The sequence below is a fragment of the Lactuca sativa genome, chromosome 6 (genome assembly GCF_002870075.4).
Source record: "Lactuca sativa cultivar Salinas chromosome 6, Lsat_Salinas_v11, whole genome shotgun sequence".
Classification (NCBI taxonomy): domain Eukaryota; kingdom Viridiplantae; phylum Streptophyta; class Magnoliopsida; order Asterales; family Asteraceae; genus Lactuca; species Lactuca sativa.
The window spans coordinates 138,957,081-138,973,078 of record NC_056628.2 but is presented as its reverse complement, the minus strand read 5'-3'; the positions used below and the strand labels follow the sequence as shown (position 1 = coordinate 138,973,078).

At 37.2% G+C, this 15,998-nt stretch overlaps 2 protein-coding genes across 3 annotated transcripts; one reads left to right on the top strand and one right to left on the bottom strand.

Annotated features, from left to right (window-relative positions):
- The first annotated feature begins 637 nt into the window (after positions 1 to 637).
- Positions 638 to 6,586, top strand: LOC111881955 (probable protein phosphatase 2C 34). Of its 2 annotated transcripts, none has more exons than XM_023878335.3 (6): positions 638 to 858; positions 3,902 to 4,149; positions 4,360 to 4,656; positions 4,900 to 5,017; positions 5,373 to 5,605; positions 6,196 to 6,586. In XM_023878335.3, exons 2-6 carry the CDS (start codon positions 3,907 to 3,909, stop codon positions 6,394 to 6,396), a joined length of 1,092 nt encoding a protein of 363 aa, XP_023734103.1. In that variant the 5' UTR covers positions 638 to 858; positions 3,902 to 3,906; the 3' UTR covers positions 6,397 to 6,586. The 2 variants fall into 2 exon arrangements, with proteins under 2 accessions (XP_023734103.1, XP_023734102.1); XM_023878334.3 differs by lacking the exon at positions 638 to 858 and adding an exon at positions 3,590 to 3,746.
- A 1,107-nt stretch (positions 6,587 to 7,693) lies between these two features.
- Positions 7,694 to 8,731, bottom strand: LOC111881957 (early light-induced protein 1, chloroplastic). Its single transcript, XM_023878336.3, has one exon. The coding sequence runs from the start codon at positions 8,310 to 8,312 to the stop codon at positions 7,722 to 7,724; it is 591 nt and encodes a 196-aa protein (XP_023734104.1). The 5' UTR covers positions 8,313 to 8,731; the 3' UTR covers positions 7,694 to 7,721.
- Positions 8,732 to 15,998: the final 7,267 nt, after the last annotated feature.

Below are 15,998 nucleotides of genomic sequence, written 5' to 3'. Positions count from 1 at the left end.
CGAACCTTTTCTTTGGCCTAGTAAATATTTGCATAACCGACCTTTAGCTTTCTATGTAATGAAACTTAGCCCTTGTACTCTATAATAGTTGACTTCAAATCTAATATTTTGAGAAACCTTGGAAAAAAGGTATTAAAGATTTTAGATTATTAAACAAAACAATACACTTACAATCACATAAAAAACCCTAACAAACCATTAGCAACATACCCATGTGTTAAATCATAGAATTTTCATATCTAATATATTTTGTTTAATTTAATATACCATTACATTAAAAAAGAGAATAACCTTATTTTCAACTAAAAAAATATATTTTTGATTAATTAATTATCAATCCTTACTACAAGAGGACAAAACATTGTTACATGCAGTACAAATTGCTTATCATATTTACAAGTTTTCACATGCTACTTATATCCTCAATGTTTGGGTTATACTTGAAATTTTAGAAACCAAAGGGATTGTAATTGGACATACTCATAACCTAGAGGATCTCTATGTAAAAATGGCGACTCGAGAAAGGTAGTTATCCAATATTCTTGAGTCTACGATAATGATATAGGGGCCCGGAACACCACATCACCGTCATCTACAATTATGCATATATATGATCCACCCACCCACCATTTCATGATCAAATACAAAAGGAAGTTTGTGGAGCATTTGTATGCACACAACCTGTTTGTGTAAATGCGCAAGTGACTTTGGAAAACTTTTCTAAGAAACAGATGGAGTGGAAGCTACCTGTTTGTATAAATGCCCAAGTGAATTCTGTGTCCTTCAATTTAGCTTAATTCTGAGCTACCTCCATTGAAGATCGTTCGTACGTTCAAGCAAAACTGGCGAAGAAACAAGGTGAGATTCTTGGTTAATTAAGTTATTTGTTTGTTTACGAAGCTTTACATGAGTATGGGATTTGAATGATTGGTGTTCATAATCTTGTTTGTTTGTTTGATATATTTAAAGCATATATAGATGATTTCATCATTTCATGTTGATTTTCTCATTGATTTTGGAATCAAAAGAAACAAGGTTTTTAATTGATCGATCAAATGGAAGTCAATTAGATCATCATTTGAACGTAATTAATGGGATTCAGGCATTCAGCTATGGTTAGATTAGCTATTCATGGTTTCTAATGCTTCAAGTTATGTTTTGGATTTTATGGTCCGGTTCAGGTAGTTATGAAAAAACCGGTCCGGTTTTTTCAGCTCCATTTGGCTAAATGGGTAAAGATTTGATAAAAAAACGGGTCGAACATGTTGAAAAGTAAGGGCAAATGTATTCAAATGTTTACAACCCACTTGTCTCTTGAACAATTTTGTTAATATTAAATAGACAATTACTATATATAAAATTAAAATTTATGACAAAAATGATTTTACTCAACCCACGTGACCCGTCCATTTTATCGAAAGGTTTTTAAGGACATATGTTCGGATATAAAGTGGTTTTCTGTTTTGAAAGTTTTTATGGGTTGATATTATAAGATGACAATCCATAGTATTCAATTTACTCCTTTGATCACTAATTTTTACTCAATAAAATATACAATTTTTGGGATTTTATTACATCATTGTTTTGGATTTCAACCACATAAAAACTGATATTGATATTAAATTTTACGTGACATCCAATATGACATAATTTGTCTATTTATAGCTATCTGGTTTAATGACAAATCTAAAATAAAATAGTATATTGTTCCTAATTAAGTGAAGTCGAAAAAAACTAAAGAGTCAACAACACATGTGACATAATCGGGCCGAATCGAATCAGTAAAATTATAAAAACTACTTGACCTCTAAAAGCGAATTTTTGTTAAAAAAAAACAATAATTTTACATGACTAAATCTCTTTTTTATTAAAGAGTCTATTTACAATAATTATTTCTTACAACTAACAATATGGGATAAGTTGTGGATAAGTTGTGTTGCTTTTCAAGTTTCATTATAACTATCCACCATCAATTTTATAATAAATAATTACATATCTTTTCTTTTATCTCCTATGTTGGATAACTTTTAATAAAATATTAACCATTTGTTTTGTAAATTTAAATATAAACCCTCTCCCATTTCTTTTATTTATTTGTTTTTTTTATCTTGTCAAATAATATAAGGCATGTCATTTTTTTTCAAGATGGTTTCTAAAATTTCTTCAATGTAATTATTATATAAAACTATACAAATAGATGGGTCTAGGACCCACCTTTCTATCATCTTTATTTTTTGAACAACTGAAAGATTAAATACTAAAAAACTAGCAACGAGCTAACAAATTACAAAACGTTTAAGAGATTTTATAAATAGACAAATTATGCGGTTGAAATCCAGTGTAGCAACTAATATGTTGAAATCCCAGTATGTATTATGTTTTATTATCCTGTTGAAACCACTCTAATGATATAACTAGAGAATAGAAATCAAAAGAAATTTATCGGTCTATTAAGTATAATTAGACAATAAGTAACCCAAAAAGCAGATTGAATATTTAATTATTATGTGTCATATTTTATGATTGTAACACTTACTAATTGTTGGAGTCCCAGAATTTCGAATACCTCAAAATTTTGATGCCAAACCCATATCCAAAATTTTGAGAGTGAAATTTCAACAGATAAAATTTTGTCATTTTGTCTTTACATAACCTAATCCAATTATTGGTTTTTATATAACTGACATCATTTTATAAATCAACAAATTTGCACCATTATGATACCGGGTTTATTACCACATCTTTTATTACTTTTTATCTGTCACTTCAGCCACGCCTAATAGCCTTATTAGGGATTGCAATTTACAATCTAATCCAACAAATTTGAACCAATCATCATTCTAAACTCAAAACTGAGGGTGGCAAATCGGTTCATCGTGTCGTGTTTTTGTTTTACATGACACGACACGACAAAGTTTTTTATAACACGAACACGACACGACATGATGTCGTGTTTTTTTTAATTAACACGAAAACGAACCACTTAAAAAACGACAAACACGACATAACACGACAAAGATAACATAATATAACAATTAGTTTATTTAATTAATATTTAATCATACATAAAATGACAAACACGAAAAACACAACAAATAAATGTTAACTCGTGTCAATTTCGTGTCGAATTCTAAACACGAACACGACACGACATCGTGTTTTTCACACTTGACACGAACACGAATTCAAAATTCAATTTCGTCCCAATTTTGTTTCGTGTCGTGTCAACAATTGCCATCCCTACTCGAAACAGAAAGAAAAAAAAAATACAAATCTACAATTATTTAATATATTGTGTAAATAATTATGAAATATATAATTGGGATAATTTAGTTTTATGATATTTTTGAAGGACATAGTTATGGAGGTTGGGTCGTTTAGTGGACCATAGCATGCACGAGGACAGATTTGATTAGGTCGATAGATGTCGACAGACCACTATTTGCCTGCTATTTTTTCTTTTTAAATACGTGGTTTAAAACATCTCTTCCATGAAAGTGACTCTTTTGATGTCAACACAGCCTTTCAAATTGATCACGAGTCTCCTAATAATTCATCGCCATTGATTCACTGCACCTTTTTCCAATAATTTGTGGCATATATATAGTTATATACTATATAAGTTCATATATCATCATATCATTTCCTTACACAATTCTTGCTAAAAAATTCCAAAATGAAAAAATCCCATTTCGAGTTCAAAATATTTGGAACATGTCAAAAAATAACCGATGGTATACAGCCTGGTAAGTCAGATTACATCAATTCTGTTTGTTTTAACTTAACCTAAGCATACACTTGCTATTTTAATATTTGAGTAGTTGTTAAAAGTTTTTGTTTTCTTTTGATGGTTCATGTTCAATATAATAATGTTGTGGGGATCGATTGTTTTCTTTTGTAGAAAAAATGGTTCAGTTTTCTTCGTTTTTGAATGGAATAACGAGAAATATTACAACAAAAAACGTGAAGAAACGGAGGATTAATTTTGGAAGAGAAGCTACTAATGCTTTAGCCAAGGAAGCAAGAAAAAATGGTTTATTATTGACTTCTCCCGGTAGCGTTTGTGCAAATGGATCGAGTAATTATGTGTCCGCTTATTCGAAGGGCGGGAATAAAGGAATCAATCAAGATTCCTTCATCGTGTGGGAGGTATATCTCTCTCTCTCTCTCTCTCTCTCTCTCTCTCTCTCATTAATTAAAATTTTGGAGAGTGTGGGTGTAATTTGGGGTTGGTGTTTGAGAGAAAAATGTGTTCATTGTGATAATTTGTCATATACTGACTATTTCTTTTAGATCGTCTTATATTTTTAGAGTTTTCCATGTATATTCTTGTGTTCTTATTTTTCTATTAATTTGCAGTCGTTTGGAGGTAAGGAAGGCGTGATGTTTTGTGGTGTTTTTGACGGGCATGGTCCGTGGGGGCATCTTGTAGGAAAACGAGTGAAGAAAGTAATGCCGGCTTATTTGCTTCACTTTTGGCAAGAAGCTTGTGCTCAATATTCGGTGGATTCGTTAAAAAATTCAAATTTTGATCAATTTGGTATGTGGAAGAAATCTTTCATGAAAACTTGCTCGACTGTTGATTATGATCTTGAGCTTCATCCGGTGATCGATTCGTTTTTTAGTGGTGCTGCTGCCGTGACTATAATCCGAGAGGTAAACATTTTTAAAATTTAGTAATTCCCATTTTCCAAAATACCATTTATCGATTGGTTTAATCACTTCAAATATAGATAAGTGATCAAATGGATAAAATGGTGAAAGTGCAAGTGTTTTTCTTTATTTATCTGTAATCCATACGATTAAATCAGATAAGAATGACGTTAAAAGTCAAACTATATGTTTTTCTTTTGAAATGAAGAGAATAAACTCTTATTTTTCCATGATTATGATTCTCAGGGGGATCTTCTTGTGTTAGCAAATGTTGGTGATTGTCGAGCGGTTCTTGGAACAACTCAAGACGATGGTAGCTTGGTCGCCGTTCAACTAACTGTAGACTTTAAACCAAATTTACCTCGTAAGCATTTATCTCTCTTCATATTTTATGTGAAACAACAACATACTTTCATCGATTTTCTTATTGTAACTTCTTACTTTCTTTTCTTCCCATTACAACATTTTACTTTGAAAATCTTCCAACTCATAGCAATACCATCCAAACACAAAAGAAACTTTCACTGCTATAACTGGGTAGATTTTTCAAAGACCAACACCTTCATAAGAAGAAAAAAAATGTACAATGGTGATTTTTTAAGTACATTGACTTAATAAATAAAAAAAATACCATACTACATTGGGTTGATTTTTCATAGTACAATGTGTTGATAATTTTGGAAGTACTTATGCTCGATTCTTGTGTTGCTATTGTGTAGAGGAAAGTGAAAGGATATATAAGGCGGGAGGGAGTGTGTGTGAATCAGAGGATGAACCGGGAGTCTCAAGGATTCGTGCTTCAAATGACGAGACATCCGAAGGTCCGGGACTCGCGCTTTCAAGGGCTTTTGGTGATTATTTTGTTAAAGACTTTGGTCTTATTTCTGAGCCAGACGTGATACAAACAACTATAACCGCACGAGATCGCTTTGTCATTTTGGCAACCGATGGGGTACATTTTCGTAATTTTAACTTTTGCATTCATTTTCAAACACAAAACTTCATCTTGGATTTTAATTGGGCTAAATTGCACGAAATAACAACCTACTTTCATTTAATTGTTTATTATAGCATCTCAATTTCATTTCTTCTAATTACAACATTGTATTTTCTAATTAAGACATTGTACTTTTAAAGTATACCAAATTAAGGGATTATACTTTCAAAATATTCTTATTAGGGCATTGTACTTTAAAAAAAACTACGCATGCTTTGTATATCAATGACATTGCTATAACATTTTTGAAAGTAATAGGAAGAAATGAAAGTAGAATGCTATAACAAACAAATAAATGAAATTTAACCCATTTTAAGTAAAACCTTGAAACCAAACAAGGCCCTTTTCCTTTTTTTGACTTAATGGGTTAATGGAGACAAAACTTAATGCAAAAAGAACGTTTTAATACAAAAAAAGCCACAAAAAATGAGGCTTTCCCATTTAAGTTTAAGAACGACTTAATACAGAATGTCATAATTTTTATACACTTTTACCCTAGTTGATTTTTTTCGTCATTTTCTCAAATATCTTTTATTCATATTCAGGTATGGGACGTTGTCTCAAACGAAAAGGCAGTTGAGATCGTTTCATCAGCATCAGAAAAGGACGAATCATCAAGAAGACTCGTTGACTACGCGTCCAATCAATGGAAGAGGCAAAGACCAGGTTTTTGTACGGATGACATCTCAGCTGTGTGTCTGTTTTTCCACAATTCATCATCTTCTCAACAGAAAGAATCTGATTAGATAAAAACATTAATGTTGCATATATATGGTCGGCAAGTTCTTATTGCTGTTGTTTTTCAATTTAATAAAGTGTTTATTTAGCATTATGGCTCAGTAACTGGAGCAAAAGGTATATATATATTATGGTTTAATGACTTTCTTTTAAAATTTATAGTAGTAATAATATTGGAGATATGGTTTATTATTCTAATATCTATGTCGAACTTTTCTGATGTCTTAGAACTGTTCATAGTTTATACATGAGTTTCACATTTGTTTTAATTAATTGTTAGTATATATATATATAGAGAAAAAACTGTGTTTTTAAAAACAATTATTTTTGGATCATGTGTAGTCCGTTGATTATGCTATTATGTTATCCAAAGTTCCAAACAAATACAAAATATTGACAAAATCTGCTAAAAAAATACTATATACTATGTTGAAAATATACTAATGTACCCTTATTAATTGTTGATCCGAGACTTCTGAAGCAATCTTCTATTGAGAATATTTGCTGGTTGAAAGACCTTGATTAAAGGGGCACCATCATGAAACAAATTAAAAAAATTCTTTCAATATAATTAGCAAAAAGGAAATCCAAAACATAAGATTAGAAGCTTAAAATTAAGCCATGTAGAAGATGTTCTTCATGAAGGTGTTTTTGATCATTGGGGTGTGGGTGTGGGAAATGGATGTTAAAAAGTTGTGTTAAGATAGATTAAATGGGTTTAAAATAAAAAACAAAAGGTGTAAAAAATGATTGTATAATTTGTATATATCTTAAACCAGCTACATCTTTAAAATATTTAATAGCTTCATCATTAACATATATAATAGTTAGAAAATTAAATTCACATCAGGAATTGGAGAGTATGATTAGACATAAAGCTTGTTTGCAAAATAAATGAATATCATGAACGTTCAACGAGCCAACTTTATGCAAAAATTTTCCTCACGGAGGTCATTTTTTTATAAAAAAAAAATAAGAAAAACGTCACGGATCACTATATATAAGACCAAAATATGGCCATTTCACGAATAACTAGTTATATAATATAATGGTTTTGTGATCATTTTTCTTTTAATAGGTATCTTAACAATAACTTTTTCACATTTCCTCTTCTTGTAAGCTAGCTGTGAAACTAGGATTTCAATAGACATCGTAGCATGAAAAATCTTTTAAGTATTTTATACTTTGACTCTTATATTGTTAATCTCGGTTGTCTTATTCAATATTAGGTGTCATTAATACAGGGTGAACGATTTGTTGTCATTCTTCAAAAAATAATTTGTGTTAGTTTTTTGTTTTATACAATTATACTGTATTATATTCTTTTATATTATCAGAAAACATGCTTTTCATGATTTGAAGTTTTGAACCATGTATGGTAAATTGATACAAATAAATGTTCAAAAGAATATATATATTTTCCTGTTTTAATTAGATTTAATTCTGTAATAGAAAAGTTTTGTAATACATTAGCTAGACTAGACAAGGGCTCTGCATCTGACGTCATCAGTCCACTCGACTTCGACTGCACACTCACTCCTTTAAACAACGGCACCAACGACGCTAACGTCAACACCATGCTAGTGCCGACAAACACCGCCACTCCGCCATTGCCGATCTGGGCAAACACGTCTTGACCGCTGCTCACTTCTACCGCCATCGCCGACACAAACCCGATCATCGCCAACCTACCGTTTATCCTCTCCGGTGCCGGTCCGCTGAACGCCAATACATCAGAGAACTTCGAGCTGACCTTCGGTGCAGGCGGTGGAGGAGGAGGAGTGGTCATATTTGGTGTGGTTGCTTGTTTGGAACTCCCGGTTTCACCACTTTGTGGTGTCGGTGCCATGCACCTGATGGAGAATGCGGGATTTCTCTTGAAAACTGTGATGGGGGCTACCATGAATATTGAAGAAGCAGCCATGTCGGAAAAAGATATATGAAGTTTTGAGGGAGGAGAGAAGGTGGCAGTAGTACTGGTGGTGATGGTGGTTGAATGGAGGATGAGGGTTTGAGGTGGTGGGTTTTATAGGGTTGGGGAGAACTGGTGAAGACAAAGGAGAGTGGATGCTTAAAGGGCCACGTTAAGAGACTTCACGTGGCTTTCGAAATTGCCGATGAGGGGTGGTTGTGGTTAAAAAGCCTCTAAATCTACACTTATTTCACTAGTGGTGTGTGGTGGGGTATGTCGACAAATTAAGGATTTTGGGTTGAACTTTTTTCGGTCTTCCGTCACTAAGTTAGTTGGATTTTACATAAGCTCCTTTGTTGCTTATTGCTTAATTTTAGATGGGACACTATCCATACATCCCATGGACTACGAATCCAAAAATTAATGATAATACTATAATGTTATAGATGGTTTAGAAAACACTCTTATGTGTATCATAGACAACTTTCCAAATAATTATAAAAGATTCTTTTATTACATACCTAAAAAATCCGTTAGATTCAAGAAGTTTTATGTTCTTTTAAAAAACCGGTGTTTTAGTTGAACTGGTTTGATGATTGGTTTTGGTTTAATTCATTCTTTATAAATTTATGTATTTGTTATTTCTCCAGTTCAATCATCATTGTGATAGTGAACTATATTATAAAACCATAAATATAACAGTTGAGAAATATCGGTCTACAAGTTGTGAATATCGGCCTTATATTAGTGTCCAGTGTGCGTCGAAGACGTGCCCAATAGTGTGGTGCATCATCGACCATCGAGTTGTGTACATTCCGGATAATCTGATCAATCGAGATGTTTAACTTGCTTTGAAAATTGGTTGTTTTTAACGGGCTGAGAGAAATCAAATTATCCAAGTCCAATAAACAACTTCTGTCATACTTATTTGATTCAACCTGGTGCTTGAAGAATATGTTCAGTTTGATCTGGTCTAAGAATTAACATAAAACCGTTTGTTATTGAACCACTCTCATCTTCGGTCTCGGTCATATTGACATTTCTTTTTTGCATTTCGGTCTCGGTTCAATAACAAACGGTTTCTACAACATTGCATCGAAACGGTTTCTACAACATTGCATCGATGTTGCATTTTCGAGATTCTTTGCATTTCTTTTTTACAAATGAAACAATAATGAAAAAATGTAGTTTCTACAAATTATGAAAATGTACAATCGAACCGATGCATGATTTTTTTCCCTCGCTCACGTATCCTCCGGGCAAAGAAACTCGAAAACATGATAGGTTTTTATATCTCAATTCTCACATATCCCATAATTGATAGGTTTTCTATATACTTCCTAGATTAATAACATGGTAGCGGAAACAAACAATTTTAATCTAAGGCAAACAAACTCTAAAATCTATATGTATCTTAACTTAGTTGATATGTATAACTAATAGAGGGATAAAATTTACTAATCTTTAATAAAACTAATTTGCTTAAAGACCTCTGATGTAGATTTCGAATTCTTCAAGATGCAAATGAAGAGTAACCAAAGTATATTGCCTTTAATGGTTCATACCCAACAATAATAAACTATTTGATGCTAGAAAGTAACCCTTGGAACAATAGAGTTTGACCAAGGAGTTAAAGAGATAAGAGAAAGTTTAAGACAATTAGAATGGAATGACTTCTAGGAGTGCCTGATATGGAAAAGCCCTCAATAGGAAACTTTTTGTGAGAGATTTCCAAGGAAACTTCTGAGGCATTTCCTAGGAGATATATTTTGTCGAAAGTCCTGAGGCATTTCCAAGGCTATATTTTTCCGAGAAGTTTCCTAGGAAATGTATTTGCGAGGAATTTCTTAGGAAATATTTTTCCGAGGAGTTTCCTAGGAAATATATTTCCAAGGGATTTCTTAGGAAATATATTTCCTAGAAATTTCCTAGGACCATATATTTCTGAGGGACTTCCTAGGAAATATGTTTCCATATGCGATCTAGGGTTCTTACTTGGTGAAATCGTTGTGGCTGTGGCTTAAGGAAGGAGGTGAATGCGAAATTAAAATTATTTTTACAGAAGGTGAAATCGTTTTCTACATATGGTGAAGGTGAAATTGTTTTTACAGAAGGTGAAACAGAGCTCAAAGAGTGTGCAACAACCATGTCAAGAGATAGTGACTCCCTTACCATTGATGTCTACCACAAAGGTGTTTTTTCTTCCTAGTCAGTTCATCGAATTTCTTTCTAAAAAGCATAGCATCCTCAGGTGTCTTCAAATTGTAAAAATTCAAATCATTTCTAGTATTAAAGTTTTCACTTCCATTGAGCTTTCTTTTGGTTCTTCTTCATTTATCCTAGTCTTGTTTTTTGGTTCATCAGCATCAACCCATTTCTAGAAATTACAACTTTCGTATTTCGATCCTTCATGTTCAGAAAAAATTAACTCACATAACCAAGAAATTATTAGGAAATGGATATAAATAGCTTTTAGATAGACTTACCAAAGAACAGGGACAAGTCATAAGCTTTTTTCCAGGATTAGCTTTGATGGTTGATGTCCAAATTCTAGCACTGTACCCACAATCACAATGCTTCCCATCATCAAGTGTCCCCTTTGATTTTGAAATGTTGGTGCTTGACTTGGAGATCACAGATTTAGAGGAAGAAGAAGGAGTCATGGGAGAAGAAGGACAAAGTCGTTAAGGAGGAGATGTTTGCCCTAATTTGTTTTAGTAAAGATGGGTTATATCGATGAACATATCCTACATGTCATGTTTTAAGCCAACAAAGCAATCCACATGTCAAAAAAACTGCCAAGTCATCTATTCAATTATTCCTCCGGTTGCCCTCAGGTTAAGATAAGAACAAATAGTCAACTTAGATGAAACGACCCAAAATTTTTTGTTTAAATAATACTAAGGTTATCAACGATCTATAATATATCATAAAATCGTACGTCATAAATCCCAAAAAGTTATAATAGAGGTGTCATAACAAAAGAATTGTAACAACATATCATAGTATATGAAATAAACTCCCAGGACAAAAGCTGAAGCTGTGGTGTGTGCAATGCCATCATCCCGAGCCCTTCCTTTTGCTTGCGGAAGTACCTGAAACCAAAATTGAAACTGTAAGCACAAAGCTTAGTGAGCTCCCTCAGACTACCACATACCGTACAATCATATAAGCACATATTGGGCCTTGCCCACTGCATCGAACCGAAGTCCGGAAACTGCATCAGACCGAAGTCCGGAACTAACCAGGGCCTTGCCCTCTGCATCGGACCGAAGTCCAGAAACTACATCGGACCGAAGTCCGGAACCGACTGGGATCTTGTCCCCTGCATCGGACCGAAGTCCGGAACTAACTGCATCGGATCGAAATCCGGAATTGATTGGGACCTTGTCCCCTGCATCGGACCGAAGTCCGGAAACTGACTGAGCATAGCATAGCATAAACATATCAACTAGCATAAACACATATACTGCACACTGCATCGGAACGAAGTCCGGAACACATAACACAAAGACATGCTTGAATCACAAAGACATCAAGCACACTGAACTTCTGCATCGGACCAAAGTCAAGAACTGACTGCTAACTAGACGGGCCGGCATTGTGGCCGTAGACTCGTTCGTACTGGAAGGAAAACTCACCTCGTAGTGCTGACTGCTGTGATGCTAACTCTAAAGTGGCTGACCGCCGCTCCGGAACTGTCCGGCTACAATTTCCAAAAACACTAGATTAGTTACTAGTAAATGCTCTTGGGGTCAATGACTATATTACCCCTGGTCAAAGTCAACTTCCAGTTGACCGGACTTGCCGAGTCAGGACGCAGACTCGCCGAGTCCCTCCTTTACTAACTCTGCCTTTAACTCACCGAGCCCCTTTCCCACTCACTGATTCACTTTGAACTCACAACTCGAAGGGAAAACGGGGACTCACGACTCAACTCGTCGAGACCGAAGAACAACTTGCCGAGTCCTATCGCAGATTCCATGAAATCGAATTCTAATCCATTCCAGGGCCTCTAACTTGTAGATCTGAGCCCTTGGGACCATCTGAACACGTAAAGTTGCTGACTTTACGTGTAACTATGAAGGAATGAATCCATTTCACTCAAACACTACTTTTCTTGGGAAAAACTCATCCGACTTGCCGAGCTGTAGAACAACTCGTTGAGTCTAAGGCAATCTTCATCGGACTTGCCGAGTTGCTCATCCAACTCGTCGAGTCCAAGGCTATCTTCATATGACTCGCCAAGTCCATTCAGTCCCTTTTTCCATACAGGCCTGATTTGAGCCATGCATCGGCTCTAAGTCACAAATCTATGCTTCTAGGGCATGCTTATCACGTAAAGTTGCAAACTTTAAGTGCAGGCATGGCTTTAAAGGCTTCAAATGCCAACCCTAAGCTCTTAATGGGGTTCCAAGCTCAAGAGGGACTTCAATCACGACCATAACTGAAACTTTACACTTTTAGAATGCAATGAGAGTCCAGATCTGAAGTTTTCATCCAATGAGAGTCCATATTTCAAGTTTTGAATCATAAAAGGCTCCAAAGAGGGCATAACAAGCATAAAGGAGGTTATAATATAGGAATGCACAAGGTCATAACTTCATTACCTGAACGAAGAACAATTGTAAGCTAACTCCTGGATCTTCCTTTCTTTCTATGGACCTTCTTTCCTTCCCAAAGCTTCCAAGCTATCACAAGCACACTCAAACTCAACAATGGGGCTAGGGTTTACAGGGGAAATGTTTTGAGAGTGTAGAGGCGAGGTTGGGGGCGCATAAGTGTGTTTAAATAGGGTGCAAACCCTTAAAATTAGGGCTTCATCCAGACAGGCGGACTCGCCGAGTCCAGCGTATGGACTCGTCGAGTATCCAACTCAAAATGCGTGATCGTCCCGACTCTACTCGACGAGTCGGGCTACAGACTCGTCGAGTACCCCTTCAGAAATGAAATACTTTATTTTAATTACATACCATGAATGGGGCGTTACAACTCTCCCCTACTTATCTTAGACTTCGTCCTAGAAGTCTGCTGCTGTTGCTGTTGAAAATGACTCTGGGTAATGCTCCCTCATCTCCCCATTGGACTCCCACGTGCACTCTGAACCCTTTCGGTGCTGCCACTGCACCTTCACTAGCTGAACCACCATGTTCCTCAAGTTCTTTGTCTTCCGATCTAAGATCACAACTGGTCTCTCGATATAATTCAGGCTGCTATCAACCTGAATATCCTCCAAGGGTACAACTGCTGACTCGTCCAAAAAACACTTTTGCAACTGAGAAACATGAAAAGTGTTGTGGATCTGGCTAAGCTCTGCTGGAAGATCCAACCGATAAGCAACCCGACCCACCCGGGCCAAAACCCTAAAAGGGCCAATGAACCTGGGACCCAGCTTGCCCCTCTTCCGAAACCTGATAACACCCTTCCAGGGTGATACCTTCAGGAGGACCATATCGCCCACCTGAAACTCTAAGTCCGAACGCCTCCTGTCGGCGTAACTCTTCTGCCTACTTTGCGCAGTCTGCAGTCTGCTACGAACCTGCTAGATCAACTCTATGGTCTTGAGCACCACTTCAGTGCTCCCAATGACTCGCTGATCGACCTCACCCCAACAAATCGGGGTCCTGCACATCCTTTTGTATAGCATCTCGAAAGGAGGACGGTCAATGATAGCGTGGTAACTGTTGTTATATGAAAATTCTGCTAGTGGAAGATACGTATTCCAACTACCACCGAAGTCTAGAACACATGCCCGGAGCATGTCCTCGAGAGTCTGAATCATCCTCTCGCTCTGCCCGTCTGTCTGAGGGTGGAAACCAGTGCTAAAATGAAGACGAGTCCCCATCTTGTCATGAAACCGCTTCCAAAATCTGGAAGTAAAACGGACTTCTCGGTCTGACACTACCGAAACAGGCACTCCGTGCCGTGCTACTACCTCACGCACATAGATGTCGGCTAGCTTCTCAGCCGATATGCTCTCCTGGATCGGTATAAAGTGTGCGCTCTTGGTCAGCCGATCCACTATGACCCAAATTGAATCCACTCCCTGCGCGGTCCTGGGAAGCTTAGTGATAAAATCCATGGTAATGTCCTCCCATTTCCATACGGGAATGTCTAATGGTTGCATCCTGCCATAGGGTATCTGGTGCTCTGCCTTGACCTTCCTGCAGGTCAAGCATCTCTCCACATACCAGACGACATTCCGCTTCATGCAGGGCCACCAATAATCGGGTCGAAGATCCCTATACATCTTTGTCGCCCCTGGGTGGATGGAAAATCGAGACTTATGGGCCTTGTCCATCAACACCTGCCGTACTCCGCCCCAGTACGGTACCCAAACTCTCCCATGAAGGGTCAATAACCCCCGACTGTCATAATCAAAAGAAGCTACTCGAACCATGATCCTCTCACACTTCTACCTCTCCTCCTTGAGGCCCTCGACCTGTGCCTCCCTGATCCGTTCCAACAATGGAGTAATCACTGTCATCCTCAAGCATATATCCCTGATCGGGGCCACTTCCGTCTTGCGGCTCAAGGCATTGGCCACTATGTTGGCCTTCCCCGGGTGATAAAGGATTTCACAATCGTAATCCTTCACTACATCTAACCACCGACGCTGCCTCATGTTAAGATTCGACTGGTCCATGAGGTATCTCAGACTCTTGTGATCCATGTAGATGGTATAATGGACCCCATAGAGGTAGTGTCTCCAAATCTTGAGGGCGAACACTACTGCCCCTAACTCCAAATCGTGCGAAGGATAATTAGCCTCGTGAGGCTTCAATTGTCTGGAGGCATAAGCTATCACATGCCCCTGCTGCATCAACACTGCTCCCATGCCTGTGATCGAGGCATCACAATATACTACAAAATCATCCACTCCCTCTGGCAGGGTAAGAATCGGTGCCTCGCACAATCGCTGCCGGAGGGTCTCAAACGCCGTCTGTTGCTCAAGCTCCCAACGAAACACCACCGACTTCTTGGTCAGTCGGGTGAGTGGTACTACTATCTTGGAGAAATCCTGAATGAATCTCCTATAGTACCCTGCCAAACCTAGGAAGCTCCGAATCTCTGATGGAGACTTCGGGACCTCCCACTGCATCACGACCTCTATCTTGGCCGAATCTACCAGTATACCCTTCTGGTTGATGAGGTGCCCAAGGAACTGCACCTCGCGCAACCAGAACTCGCACTTGGAGAACTTCGCGAAAAGTTTCTCCCTCCTCAAGACCTCTAGCACCTCCCTCAGGTGCTCCTCGTGCTGCTCCTGAGTCTTGGAATAAACCAAGATGTCATTGATGAATACAATCATAGACCGATCTAACATCGGCCTGCACACGAGGTTCATGAGGTCCATGAACGTGGCTGGAGCATTGGTGAGCCCAAACGGCATCACCACAAACTCATAATGACCATAACAGGTCCTAAAAGCTGTCTTATGAACATCCTCACCCCTGACCCGCATCTGATGATAACCGGAGCGCAGATCAATCTTGGAAAACCAAGATGCTCCCTGAAGCTGATCGAACAAGTCATCTATCCTCGGGAGTTGATAACGGTTCTTCACCGTTACCTTGTTCAACTCTCGGTAGTTTATGCACATACGGTGCGACCCATCCTTCTTCTTTACAAACAAAATCGGGGCTCCCTATGGCGAACTACTCGGTCTAATGAAACCCTTGTCTAGCAGCTCCTGCA